Source organism: Heterodontus francisci, chromosome 11, assembly GCF_036365525.1.
Source record: "Heterodontus francisci isolate sHetFra1 chromosome 11, sHetFra1.hap1, whole genome shotgun sequence".
Lineage (NCBI taxonomy): Eukaryota > Metazoa > Chordata > Chondrichthyes > Heterodontiformes > Heterodontidae > Heterodontus > Heterodontus francisci.
The window spans coordinates 48,300,035-48,315,178 of record NC_090381.1 but is presented as its reverse complement, the minus strand read 5'-3'; the positions used below and the strand labels follow the sequence as shown (position 1 = coordinate 48,315,178).

The window sequence follows — 15,144 nt, the reverse complement described above, 5'->3', positions numbered from 1 at the left end:
AATATCTCCATAAATGTCTGCCACTGCTTCTCAACTGTCCGACCTTTTAATCTATTTTCCCAGTTCACTTTAGCCAACTCTGTCCTCATACCTCTGTAATTGCCTTTATTTAAGTTTAAGATAGTAGTCTTAGACCCATACTTCTCACCCTCAAACTGAATGTGAAATTCTATTACGTTATGATGTCAGGTCCTGATAACGTAATTGGGACCCAACTACAATTTTAACTCCGGAGAGGCTGAAAAAAAGCTGCTGAAAAAAATTTGTGGAACCAAGAAGAGCAGGGAAGCTCCATCGAGCTCCACAAGGAAAGGGTAGTCCTCTCCGCCCCGGACTCCATCACCCTACTTGAACGCGAGATTCCACCACATATCTTCGGTTGGTGGATGGTCTGAGTGCCTCACAATTTTCCACCACTTCTTGCCAATGCCACTCTGTCATCCAGCCCCCACTCCCATTCCTTGGCATGAAGCACGAAGTCAGCTGGTGGGATTTAAATGAGACCCTTCTGTTAAATTTGGCTGGGCCTCATTCTCCCCCGGACAAGGGGGGAAATAACTCACCAACATGGTTTCCACTGAAATTCACTGGCATTTAAAATCCAGGGCCACAGATTTGTAGGTGTGTTGAGGCATTTTATTTCCAGTAATTCCCCTTTTATTGCTTCATTACAGTGCATGCTCAGTCACAATTCCCTGTGTTGATCAGCGTCTAACATGAACCCTTGTTGTATTTGGATTTGTTTAATTTTCAGATGCCATAATGGAAGAAGTAGGGGGCAAGTGGCAGAAAATGAATTTACTTAATTAAAAATGAAATTGCACAGAAAAGATCAAAATAGGTCAGATTTAGCAGTGAGAATAAAAATGCTAGTTTTATTTTAAAGATAAATGCTTAGTGAATGTGGCTCTTGTCCAGCAAAATGGTAATAACACTGTATATGGACTCCCCTATGTTATTTGATTCCAAACTTAGTCAAACCACAGATTAACTTAATGGTCACAGAATGTAGTGTACTAAATGGCATTTTTCTCTCAGTTCCATGCAGCACATTTACTTTGGGTGTTTATTGGTTTCACCTAAAACCCACCCATTTTAGACTCTACTGACTTCACTAATTCAAATTGCGTGACATTTCTCATGGGTCAAAGAATGGAAATATAAAACCACATTTGTTGAAAATGGTAAATATGCATGATTATTCTATATAACAACAGGATAAAAAATAAATTTATGTAGAAAAAAATGATGTTACCAGATGGCTAAAGCGAGGAAGTTAACAATTATACCTACCTGCTCTCCTTCCATATTATTCATTCAAAATCTAATTGACTTGGTCAATCTAACAATGTACAAGTACTGCCACAGTATGTATACTACCCCTAGAATATTATATCATGATGGAGCAGATACAAATATTGGTATTTCAAAAGTGATATTGACAAAAATACACTGTTAGCAGTTCTCACACTCACACTTCTGTACCACTGTGGCATCAAGCTCTCTCCATAGACGTACTCTTCATATTGCAATTGCACTTCTGCCCTCCACACCACTGGAGCAGCACATGCACACTACACACTGAGGCAAGATTTGCAGCTTACACCATCAGAAAATTCACTTTCATCTAAAACACCCTCCCAAATTGTCTAGTACTTCACCTATTTGGGTCAGTTCCCCCATCTCACACACTGTGTGGCTGGGGAGGAGTGCAATATTGTTCAAGGGGCCATCCAGTTGACATGTAGCAGCAATGTTCCTGTCCTTGACAAAGTTTTCCAGTAGTCGGTGAGAAGGTTTCCTTGCAACAGAGAAAGAAAATTGATGTTTAATTCTTTTGGACATAAATGGAGACGTTTAATAAGCAGTAACATTTCAATCCAATGAAAAACCCTGCCTTGCTTTCTTACAGCATTGGCTGTTATTCTGCAATGGGTAACTCTCATGCTGTCTGTGTACTGCAAGTTAGACTTTCTGTAGTTTAAAACAAAATATTTCCTCTTCATTCTCTTCCATCACCCTTTCAGTTAGTGCATTCCAGATCATCACAACTCACTGCTTATGTATTTTCCTCATATTGCCTACTTCTTTTGCCAATTACCCTAAATCTTTGTCCTCTGGTTACCAATTCTTCTGCCACTGAAAACAGTTTCTCCCTATTTACTCTGTCAAAACTCTTCATGATTTTGAACTCCTCTATCAAATCTCCTCTTTACCTTATACAACAGCAAAATACTACAGAAGCTGAAAATCTAAAATAAAAACTGAAAATCCTGGAAATAACAGGTCTAGCAGCATCTGTGAAGAGAGCAACAGAGTTAACGTTTCAGGTCGATGATCTTTCTTCAGGGTTCTGATGAAAGGTTATCGACCTGAAACGTTATCTCTTGTTTCTCTCTCCACAGATGCTGCCAGATCTGCTGAGTATTTCCAGCACTTTCTGTTCTTAGATCAGATTTCCAATATCCGCAGTGGTTTGCTTCTGCACCAATAATGCCTGGATTTGCAATCCAGGAGAAAAAGGAAAGTGTGTAGTTATCGGAATAAACTACAGTTCTCAGAACAAAGCCAGCCAAACTACCGTTCAATTAGCATGTAAACCCACCTATTCATGGTAGTGACTGGGTGTGTAGTATAATAGAATTTAAATAAAAACAGCTGACTCCAAATGGCTGATTCTGTTGATTTTGGATAGTCAGTACTGGTTTCATCTATTGCTAAGCACATAGCAGGAGCACAGGATGTAGGGGGTGGGAATCGAATATTCAGCTACAGCCTATTCAGCTCATCTACATTTAGAAAGGATGCTGTCAGATACTGTTTTACTCTTGCTGAAATTGTGATATGACATTTTGTCAAATTGTTCATATAAAGAATCAGACTTAAGTCAAGATAATTCACCTTCTTCACTAAAGACTGATTCACTGAAGTGGGTTAGTGTAGCGTAATCATTGTTTGATGGTATTATGCAAAAGCAAGTTGTACTGTTGGAAATAAATGAATCCATCGTAAGTATTGTTTTGTATGTCCACCCGGTGGGAAATCAAGCAGATTATCAATTCATATCAAGCCCCAAATATTTTCTTGGCCCGCCTTCGGAGACACTAAAGAAATACAAGTGCAAAAGACATGAGCATCTATTCAGAATCACAAGAGGATATTGCTTTGATGTCCCTTCCTACAACTGGATGCGGGGCTATGCGAGTCAACTCCCAGAAAATTAAGATGCTAAGACCATTTACGGGAGTGATTGACAACACTTAAACTGAGAAAGTATCTACAACAAGCCCAAATTAATGACAGCATTCTTTATTGGCACTATTTACATTTTGATACAAAATCCAAGCAATGCAGCTTAATGTAAGAATGTTGAAAGCATTATCAAATAGGTTCTTGATAGGCTTTATCTAAAGGTTTGGTTTTTAACTGATTCACTGATTCCCAAATTAGGTCACATTTTTAAGAGAGAAAGAGCAGTTATGCATGTGGGGTTTATTGGTGCTTCTTGGCAATAATCAGTCCCAAACTTTGATTAACCTGGCAAAATGCCTGTGGTTTCCAGTTTCCCATTATCAAGATGTCGAAGCACTGATGTTTCCATGGAAACAGTGAAGTTATTTCACATATCACTTTGTGTGGATGAATTGCTCTATAAACTACATGCTGGCAATATTAGGCATATTAAATATTTGTGCAAATGAAATGGATAAGAATCACTGCCATTAAAGGTACAATATTCTTTAGTTGCACTGATAATATAACAAGGTATGCATTAGTAACAGAATCATCATGTTTTCAAACTCCCTTCTCCAACATTCCATGAATCCTGCAGACTTTTATTTCCTGACCTTTTGTCTAGAATCTTGTTTCCAAAAGTAGAGAGCCTATGTCTTTATTTCTGGCTGTCCACACCCGGAAGGAGATGAAAAATCTTCCAACACACTGGATGTGAAGCCATTATCAATCACTGAGAGAAGCTACCAATTGCATATTATTGTCAGTCAATGAGGAAACCACATGAAAGCTGGCTCAATAGCACCTTAACTACCTACCATCAGGCGGGATAGAGAGGGAAGTAAAAGGGGTGGAGGAGTTGCATTACTGGTCAAAGAGGATATCACAGCTGTGCTGAAGGAAGGCACTATGGAGGACACAAGCTGTGAGGCAATATGGGCAGAACTCAGAAATAGGAAGGGTGCGGTAACAATGTTGGGGCTGTACTACAGGCCTCCCAACAGCGAGCGTGAGATAGAGGTACAAATATGTAAACAGATTATGGAAAGATGTAGGAGCAACAGGGTGGTGGTGATAGGAGATTTTAATTTTCCCAACATTGAGTGGGATTCACTTAATGTTAGAGGTCTAGATGGAGCAGAATTTGTAAGGAGCATCCAGGAGGGTTTTCTAGAGCAGTATGTAAATAGTCCAACTCGGGAAGGGGCCATACTAAACCTGGTGTTGGGAAATGAGCCGGGCCAGGTGGTTGACGTTTCAGTAGGGGACAACTTTGGGAATAGTGATCACAATTCCGTAAGTTTTAGAATACTCATGGACAAAGACGAGAGTGGTCCTAAAGGAAGAGTGCTAAATTGGGGGAAGGCCAACTATACCAAAATTCGGCAGGAGCTGGGGAATGTAGATTGGGAGCAGCTGTTTGAAGGTAAATCCACATTTGATATGTGGGAGGCTTTTAAAGAGAGGTTGATTAGCGTGCAGGAGAGACATGTTCCTGTGAAAATGAGGGGTAGAAATGGCAAGATTAGGGAACCATGGATGACAGGTGAAATTGTGAGACTAGCTAAGAGGAAAAAGGAAGCATGCATAAGGTCTAGGCGGCTGAAGAAAGACGAAGCTTTGAAAGAATATCGGGATTGTAGGCACAATCTGAAACGAGGAATTAAGAGGGCTAAAAGGGGTCATGAAATATCTTTAGCAAACAGGGTTAAGGAAAATCCCAAAGCATTTTATTCATATATAAGGAGCAAGAGGGTAACTAGAGAAAGGATTGGCCCACTCAAGGACAAAGGAGGAAAATTATGCGTGGAGTCAGAGAAAATGGGTGAGATTCTAAACGAGTACTTTGCATCGGTATTCACCGAGGAGAGGGACATGACGGATGTTGAGGTTAGGGACAGATGTTTGACTACTCTAGGTCAAGTCGGCATAAGGAGGGAGGAAGTGTTGGGTATTCTAAAAGGCATTAAGGTGGACAAGTCCCCAGGTCTGGATGGAATCTATCCCAGGTTACTGTGGGAAGCGAGAGAGGAAATAGTTGGGGCCTTAACAGATATCTTTGCAACATCCTTAAACACGGGTGAGGTCCCGGAGGATTGGAGAATTGCTAATGTTGTCCCCTTGTTTAAGAAGGGTAGCAGGGATAATCCAGGTAATTATAGACCGGTAAGCCTGACGTCAGTGGTAGGGAAGCTGCTGGAGAAGATACTGAGGGATAGGATCTATTCCCATCTGGAAGAAAATGGGCTTATCAGGGATAGGCAACATGGTTTTGTGCAGGGAAGGTCATGTCTTACCAACTTAATAGAATTCTTTGAGGAAGTGACAAAGTTGATTGATGAGGGAAGAGCTGTAGATGTCATATACATGGACGTCAGTAAGGCGTTTGATAAGGTTCCCCATGGTAGGCTGATGGAGAAAGTGAAGGCGCATGGGATCCAAGGTGTACTAGCTAGATGGATAAAGAACTGGCTGGGCAACAGGAGACAGAGAGTAGCAGTGGAAGGGAGTTTCTCAAAATGGAGACGTGTGACCAGTGGTGTTCCACAAGGATCCGTGCTGGGACCACTGTTGTTTGTGATATACATAAATGATTTGGAGGAAAGTATAGGTGGTCTGATTAGCAAGTTTGCAGACGACACTAAGATTGGTGGAGTAGCAGATAGTGAAGGGGACTGTCAGAGAATACAGCAGAATATAGATAGACTGGAGAGCTGGGCAGAGAAATGGCAGATGGAGTTCAATCCGGGCAAATGCGAGGTGATGCATTTTGGAAGATCCAATTCAAGAGTGAACTGTACAGTAAATGGAAAAGTCCTGGGGAAAATTGATGTACAGAGAGATTTGGGTGTTCAGGTCCATTGTTCCCTGAAGGTGGCAACGCAGGTCAATAGAGTGGTCAAGAAGGCATACGGCATGCTTTCCTTCATCGGACAGGGTATTGAGTACAAGAGTTGGCAGGTCATGTTACAGTTGTATAGGACTTTGGTTCGGCCACATTTGGAATACTGCGTGCAGTTCTGGTCACCACATTACCAAAAGGATGTGGATGCTTTGGAGAGGGTGCAGAGGAGATTCACCAGGATGTTGCCTGGTATGGAGGGCGCTAGCTATGAAGAGAGGTTGAGTAGATTAGGATTATTTTCATTAGAAAGACGGAGGTTGAGGGGGGACCTGATTGAGGTGTACAAAATCATGAGAGGTATAGACAGAGTGGATAGCAAGAAGCGTTTTCCCAGAGTGGGGGATTCAATTACAAGGGGACACGAGTTCAAAGTGAAAGGGGAAAAGTTTAGGGGGGATATGCGTGGAAATTTCTTTACGCAGAGGGTGGTGGGTGCATGGAACGCTTTGCCAGCGGAGGTGGTCGACGCGGGCACGATAGCGTCTTTTAAGATGTGTCTGGACAGATACATGAATGGGCAGGAAGTAAAGAGATACAGACCCTTAGAAAATAGGCGACAGGTTTAGATAGAGGATTTGGATCGGCGTAGGCTTGGAGGGCCGAAGGGCCTGTTCCTGTGCTGTAATTTTCTTTGTTCTTTGTTCTTTGTATCTCAGGTTTCCCTTTTCTTTTATTTGCGTGGTTAGATTAGGTTTTACAATACAAATTGAAGTCTTTCAAGTCTTTTCAATGAAAAATAGCTGCAAGAGCTCAAACAGTGACAGTAACTTTAACAAAAAAAATTCATGGAATGTAAAAAGCTGCTCAGTAACAGCAACTACCCCACCCCCACATCCCCTCACCAAAATACTTCATTTAAACTCCTAATAATTTTAAAGCAAAGAAACTAAGGTGAAGTTTAATGACCACCCCATACCTTCCTAAAATTAATGTCCAAATTTAGCACTTTTCTTGGTGATTTTATGTGTATTTGCTTGTTCCTCATATAATATAAATATTGACCTAAATTTATAAATTTAATTTTGTACACCAGTGTGCGCCTATTGCTTAGCAGCATAATAAATTGTCAATTTATGACTTTGAAAATGATTCAGAAGTCAGATGTTTTTCTCTTTCAATTATGGGCCAGATTTTGCTCTCAGTGCAAACCAATGGTACCAGACTATTTATTACAATTGCATTCACCCACACACTTTCTATGGAATTTTGCACTGGAATTAAGTTATAAAGCTAAAACAGTGCATGCCCTCTATAGGGATTTGGGACCTATGTGCCGAGGGCAAGAAACTGTGTATCTTCTTAACTCCTCAGATTGAAAAATTATTAAAGAGCAACACAGAGTCTGAACCAGGAAGTGTCGGTTAGAATAATTAATTCAATGTCAAATCACGTACAGAAAGTGAAGTAGAGGGAAAAGAAGATGCGTTAGAGATAAAAGTGATAGAATGAATGTTTAAAAATTACCTTTTTTAAAATCTCCAATAATTAAAATCTGAAGGAATGAGTCTCCACACTTGTTAAAGTTAATTTTCAGTGCCAGAGAAGTTGTTTGGCAGTAATAAGATCATATCATTAAAAATGTACTTACAATTGAATGGATGAGCCCTAAATTTTTCCTGATGATTTTAGTGCATACTTATCACTTAAGTTCAGCAATTTCACATGTTACATGTGTTTCAATGTTGAGCTTCTCAGCAAGATACCAGTATAGCAAAGTTTCTGGAGGAGCAAAGCTACTCAGACTTTGCATTTCAGAATCAATTACTGTTGAAACTTCCTAATTTGAAAAATAGCCTGTGGTAGTATTATGGCTATGAACTTATTAAATCAAACTGAATTTAGAAATCCAGATAGCTAAAGATCCTCTAACCCTGTGGAAAAGAATACCCACATATAAAAATGTAGTCAAAATCTCATTCAATGGAAAGTGAATTTATCGGCAAATGAAGCCAAAAATTGTTTTACACGAATTACTTTAAAAGAAAGGAAAAATTAAATTCAACAGTAATATCTTTATTTTCAATTTTAGATCATTAGAATGGCTCAGTGGGAGTGATGGTGGACTAAATTAAGTAGGAATCAAATTAATCAAGCCCCCAATTACTCAGCACTAGTGTCCAGCATTTCCATTCTGCTAAGTAAGTTTGTTAAAGGAAATGCTTGATTAAGCTGTAATTGAACTGACAGAGCTGCAATTCAACCAACTAATCAAGCTAGCTAAGGAAACAAAAAAGATATCATCCTTGTCAACCAGAAAGTACGGCAGTAGTCATGGGAGATATATCTAAATATCACAAGCAGCAGTTCTTCGGAATGTTAGAAATGTTAGTGTTAAATGTGTGTGCAGTAGCTTAAGTCAAGAATGGTTTATTTGTTCCACAGCATTCTCGTTGTAACTTCCTTTTGAATGTCACGCATGTGGTGTTCAGTTTCATAGAAAAACAAACAGATTTGCAGAATGGGAATCACCCAACAGTCATAAAAATTATGAAATCCCAGCATTACAAAATATTGCAGATGCTGGAAACCTGAAATATAAACACAAAATGCTGAAAATGTTCAGCAGGTCAGGCAACATCTGTGGAGAAAGAAACAGAGTTAGCCTTTCAAGTCAATGAGGTCTGATGAAAAGTCACCAACCTGAAAGATTAACTCTATTTCTCTCTCCACAGATGTTACATGTGACCTGCTGAGTATTTGAAATTTAAATCATTTGCCTTGAAGCAGGCATTTTAGTTATAGGCCTTTATTCAGGGCTGTTTTTCTGTTGTATGTTGCTTTTTGAGTACTCAGATTTTTGGGACTGATCAACTTTTTAAAAACTGTCCATTAGCTTTACTGAGTTTTGCAGGTTGGCATGTATGTTGCGGAGGTGGTATCACACATTAACAGCAGACACTTGGCTCCATTTTGTTTTGAAAAAATGCTAAGTATCATATGTCTGCTGTGCAGGTCGATAGACTTGTGCTCTACACTCTTCCCCCATTTCCCAATAACAAGAGCAACATCAGACCTTACCTTTCTTTCCCATTTTCTCAAGGCAGAAGTTATTAGAGATTCACAGGAGTTGGGGCGAAGGGCGGGGGAGGACATTGATGATATATCAGTATTGTTTATGCGAATCCTTTGTCAGGACACAGTACTGGTTGGGTTAGGGATAGGGTTGGGATGCCAGCCTGCTGGATGTTCTCATCATTTTCTGTTTGTATTCTGCTGCCTTGCTTAGCTACTTTCACTACCTTCGGTTCTTTAATGTCTTTATTTGCCTCACTTAAATAATCTTCATCAGTTCCCATCTCTTTACAACTTTTTAAAAACCTTGTTTGCACAACTCACCAATTCTTTCTTTTTGGTTCCCTTTATCTTTCTTTATTGAGTGCAGTTCTGTAGCTCATTTATCCTTCCGTCCCTAATTTTGAGGTAGGGTCTACACCTAAAGCTTTAACCAGTCTTTACAGATATTGATGCGCCTGTTATATTGCCAGCATTTTCTTTTTCTTTTTTATCCCCATCACGATAGCATTGACTCTGTGCTGGGGTTCAATTCAGTTCCACGAGCACCATTAACCTCCAATAATTTATCCAAGCGGGCATTAGTCATGTAAAAGTCTATCCTGATCCAAGGTCCATGCACATCCACCAAACCTGTTAACTCAGCACAAACCAAGTATCAAACCTTGGACCATCCTGGTCAGTATGGCTCAGCCACTCACTCTGTAAACTTGTTGAAATACCAAGGAGATTGCCCATTATAATACCAAAGATAAGTTCTGAAAAAGGGTCCCATACGAAACTTTAACCAATTTTTCTCTTTAGATGGACCTGCTGTGCATTTCCAATATTTTCTGTTTTTATTTAACATTTTCTGATGTTTTATGCTTCGGCACAGAGCGATACATGTTTGATCTGTGCACTGGACATGGGTATAGGGAGTACAATTTTGAAGTTTGCCAATCATACAGAACTTGTCAACATAGTAAATAGTGAGCATGCTCGGAGCAGATTGCAGGAGGGCATAGACTTGTGAAATGGGAAGACACGTGGCAGATACAATTTAATGCAGATAAATGTAAAGTAATGCCATTGGGAGAAACAACATGGAGAGGCAGAATAATCCAAATGGCATTATTTTGAAGGTGATGCAAGAAAAGAGAGACCTGGGGGGTGGGGGGAGGGGGCGTGGTCTATGTACATAAATCTCTCAAGGTGTCAGGGCAAGTTGATAAGGTGGTTAAGAAAGTATATGAGCTACTTAGCTTTGTACATAGGGGCGCCGAATAGAAAAACAAGAAAATCATGCTAAACCTTTACAAATCGCTGGTTAGGCTTCAGTTGGAGTATTGTGTGTAATTCTGAGCAACACACTTCAGGAAGGATGTCAAGGCCCTGCGAGGGTACAGAGGAGGTATACCAGGATGATTGCAGGGTTGAGAGTGTTCAGTCATGTGGGCAGATTGGACAAGGTTAAGGAAGACCTAATAAAGAGATTCAAAATGATGAGGAGTTTTGATAGAGCAAGTAGGGAGAAACTATTTCCTATGGCAAGTGGGTCAGTAGCCAGAGGCCATAGATTTAAAATAACTGTGAAAAGAACTAGAGGGGAAATGAGGAGAAATTTCTTCATACAGAGGGTTGTTAAGATCTAGAATGCACCACCTAAAAGGGTGGTGAAGTCAGATTCCATAGGACCTTTTAAAAGACAATTGGACAGGTACTTGAAGCGGACTATTTGCAGGGTTATGTGGAAAAAGCTGGAGTGTGGGACTAAATTGAACAGCCCTTTCAAAGGGCTGGTGCAGGTGTGATGGGCTGAATGGCCTCTTTCTGTGCTGTAAGATCCTATGATTCCTCACTGCTCTAATGTTTCAATATATAAATCTCCACATTTTGTGAAATGATAGCTCAGTAACAGTTATGCAATGTCTGACAGAATGAGCGACCAAGAGAGAGAGGGAACCGCCGATACATACAATAACAGAGACAGATCACTGATGCACACTGCTTACACCATTTGTCCATGCTTTCAGCTAAAGTTACAGCAGCAGCTCAGAGGAACTTGTGTGCAAATTCACAGCAATTCTAATCTGTAAACAGTGCATGCGAGAGTAGAATTTCCATGGGAGTTCTCCAATCTCCCACTGTAACCCCAATGGAAACCCTGAAGAAACAGTATAAACAGCCATTTATACCATTTTTTGGTGTTTTCAATAAGGTTACAGTGGGAGAACAGAAGAACCCCTGCTGAAATTCTTTAATCTTTAAGAAAATACTTTGTAGTACAATTTCTAACAGCCACCAGGGGGCAATCTGCTGCTACTAGTTCATAGCAGACTGATAACTGGAAACTGGGAAAGGAGGATAACACAAGTGCTTCTCACTATAAAATCCATTCTGAAGGAGATTATTTAAGTTCAACACTAACACTTTAGTTGATAACATTATGTCCCAAAAATTCTTTTTTGTCGCAGTCGCCTTTTAACTTTTTAATCAGATGGTTCTCGTGGACATCCACACATCAATGGCATGTCTTTTGAATTTCACAGAGATATAGCTTTCACAATGACTCAGAGGTGAAGGTAGCATCTTTGCACTCAGTTGGAGCAGTGCCCAGGGTTAAAGCTTGGTTGTGATGTCCTCCACAATCAAATTGCCGAGTGGCATTCATAGCCAAGCCTCAGATATGAATAAGTAGCGTGTGGGTATGATACTGGGAGAGCGATCATTCAAAGTAAAGCTTTTTTAAAATTTGTTCTTGGGATGTGGGCATCACTGACAAGGCCAGCATTTATTGCCCATCCCTAATTGCCCTTGAGAAGGTGGTGGTAAGCTGCCTTTTTGAACCGCTGCAGTCTATGTGGGGTAGGTACACCCACAGTGCTGTTCGGAAGTTCCAGGATTTTGACCCAGCGACAGTGAAGGTATGGCGATATAGTTCCAAGTCAGGATGGTGTGTGGTTTGTAGAGGAACTTGCAGCAGGTGGTGTTCCCATGTGCCTGCTGCCCTTGTCCTTCTAAGTGGTAGAGGCCACAGGTTTTGAAGGTGCTATTGAAGGAGCCTTGGTGAGTTCCTGCAGTGCATCTTGTACATGGTACACACTGCTGCCAGTGTGGAGGTAGTGAATGTTTAAGGTGTTGGAAGGGGTGCCGATCAAGAGGGCTGCTTTGTCTGAGAAGGCATCAAGCTTCTTGAGTGTTGATGGAGCTGCACCCATCCAGGCAAATGGAGAGTATTCCATTACACTCCTGACTTGTGCCTTGGAGTTGGTGGACAGGCTTTGGGGAGACAGGAGATGAGTTACTCGCTGCAGAATTCCTAGCCTTTGACCTGCTCTTGTAGCCACAGTATTTATATGGCTATTCCAGTTCAGTTTCTGGTCAATGGTAATCACCAGAATGTTGATAATGGGGGATTCAGCAATGGTAATGCCACTGAAGCTCAAGGCAAAATGGTTAGATTCTCTCTTGTTGGAGATGGTCATTGCCTGGCACATGTGTGGCGCAAATGTTACTTGCCATTTATCAGCCTAAGCCTCAATGTTGTCCAGGTCTTGCTGTATGCGGGCGCAGACTACTTCAGTATCTGAGGAGCTGCGTTTGGCACTGAACACTGTGCAATCATCAGCGAACATCCACACTTCTGACCTTATGATGGCGAGAAGGTCATTGATGAAGCAGCTGGAGATGGTTGGGCTGAGGACAATCCCCTGAGGAATTCCTGCAGTGATGTCCTGGGAATGAGATGATTGACCCCAACAACCACAACCATCTTCCTGGCTGCATGGTATGACTCCAATCAGTGGAGAGTTTTCCCCCTGATTTCCATTGGCTCCCTAGTGCCACATTCAGTCAAATACTGCCTTGATGTCAAGGGCAGCCACTCTCACCTTACCTCTGGAATTCAGGTCTTTCATCTATGTTTGGGCCAAGGCTGTAATGAGGTCTGGAACTGAGTGGCCTTGGCGGAACCCAAACTAAGCAGTGGTGAGCAGGTTGTAGCTGAATAAGTGCCATTTGATAGCCCTGTCAATGACACCTTCCATCACTTTGCTGATGATTGAGAGTAGACTGATGGGGCAGTAATTAGCAGACTGGATTTGTCCTGCTTCTTGCAGACAGGACATACTAGGGCAGTTTTCCACATTGTCGGGTAGATGCCTGTGTTGTAATGTACTGGAGCAGCTTGGCTAAGGGCGCGGATTGGTCTGGAGCACATAATTTCAGCACTATAGCTGGTATCTTGTCAGGGCCTTTGCAGTATCCAGTGCCTTCAGCCATTTCTTGATATCACATGGAGTGAATCAAATTGTCTGAAGACTGGCATCTATGATGGTGGAGGAGGGGGGAACTGGAGCGAAGAAGGAATTTGACATAGATCTAAGGGTTACACTGCCAGGTTCTGTGCCTGCATCACCTACTTTAATTTTGATGAATTATGTCACTAACTGTGCAGTTCCCATTAAAGGTAAAGCCAGATCATCAGGTAATCTATTTGGATTGATAGAAATAGCACAAATGTAATAGCTGCTAATGTTAAAATAAATCAATAAAACCAAACAGTAGTGGGGTGCCAGTTCAAGCACACAACATTCAACATGTGAGGTTGATTTCAGTAAAGAGAGGAGAGGGAAGCTAGAAGCAACAGCAAACAAAAAAATGAACAAAAGGATCCTGCACTTCTTTTACCCCTCCTCCTCCAGAAAATGTATAGGAAAAGGACTAAAACACAAATCTGCCTGTTCTTTCAAGCAGGAAATGGTGTGTAGAAAAATCAGAAAGAGATAAAGAAGGCCAGAAAAGAAAATCATAGAATAGGGAATGAGCCACAAAGTAGTGGCAGTTTGAAGTGACGTCTGTTTCTGCTGATCTTCTCACTCTTACAATCTCCACACAATTTCATACTTCAATTGCTTTCTTACCCATGATACTTTTCTAACACATAAAAATGCAAAGGCCTATTCAATACAACAGTGAGTTTCTCCCTTTGTTTCTGATCCATCACTAAGGGCTGAATTTTCACCACTTAGGCAGGAAACAGGAGCTGGGCCTGTTTTGGGGTCAGAAACCTGCCTCCTGTGGGAAACTTATTAAAGTTCATATTTTCACAGGGGTGAGCCCTTAGTTGATATGTAGATGGGTTTCTTGTTCAATTAGAGCCAGTGGGGGCAGGAATGGAGGGGGATCAGATGAAGTGTGGGATTGATTTAGACTCCCCATACCAACCATCACTGAGGCTGCCATTTGCCCGAGGGGAGAAATCTTCTGATGATGCCAAAGCCTTCCACTGCACCAGAGAGAAGCAAGATATCACAGGACAGCCAGAGGCCTGGCACCCGGGGCAGGGCTGCCCCTCGTTTCATTGATGCCAAACTGGATCTAATGCTGGAGGCCATGAGGAAGAGGAGGGAGGTCCTCTTCCCAGAGGGTAGCAGCAGGTGACCAACGAAGTGGAGCAATAAATGGGTCACTGGGGTGTCTTACTCTCTGTCTACTGTTTTCCACGATTTGCACTGTATAAATAATACTTTAAGCAAGATGTCTGGGACTCCTTTTATTGATACTGTGACAGGAAAAGTGGTATGAGGTGATGAAAGAGATGATGGGATCTTACATGGTGAGGGCAAAGTCTTGGAGTTGATGTGCTTCCTTCATTGGCGGTAAGTGACTCGATGTTCCAGGCTGCATTTTCCATGCATGTATGAGCACAGGTATCTCAAACTCCTTTCCATGCCATGCCCCTCAACCTGAGTCAGAGGGGCTCAGTTCAAATGTTCCTGAATCGGGAGATCCCTCACATTCATGGCTTCCTCATGAGCCCATCTCACCCTGAACCATGCCCAGCCACCTCATTGTGCAGCCTGGGTACCTCCGCCTCCACTTTCTCCTCTTCTCTCACCTCCTGCTCTTCCCCCAATGAGCTATTGCCTTTCAGGGCCTCACCATCCTCAAGGCCCACACCTCTCTGGAGGGCCATGTTATGGAGAACAAAGCAGACCACCACAATAACC

The 15,144-nt window shown here is 41.6% G+C and overlaps 1 protein-coding gene across 10 annotated transcripts in view; it reads right to left on the bottom strand.

The window, feature by feature from the left end:
- Positions 1 to 15,144, bottom strand: part of pxylp1 (2-phosphoxylose phosphatase 1) — a 209,704-nt gene that overhangs the window by 11,288 nt on the left and 183,272 nt on the right. For all 10 annotated transcript variants that reach the window (XM_068042116.1, XM_068042118.1, XM_068042122.1 and 7 more), the window contains one exon: positions 1,662 to 1,801. In XM_068042116.1, coding sequence (XP_067898217.1) covers positions 1,662 to 1,801 — 140 coding nt within the window. The remainder of the gene's footprint in view (positions 1 to 1,661; positions 1,802 to 15,144) is intronic.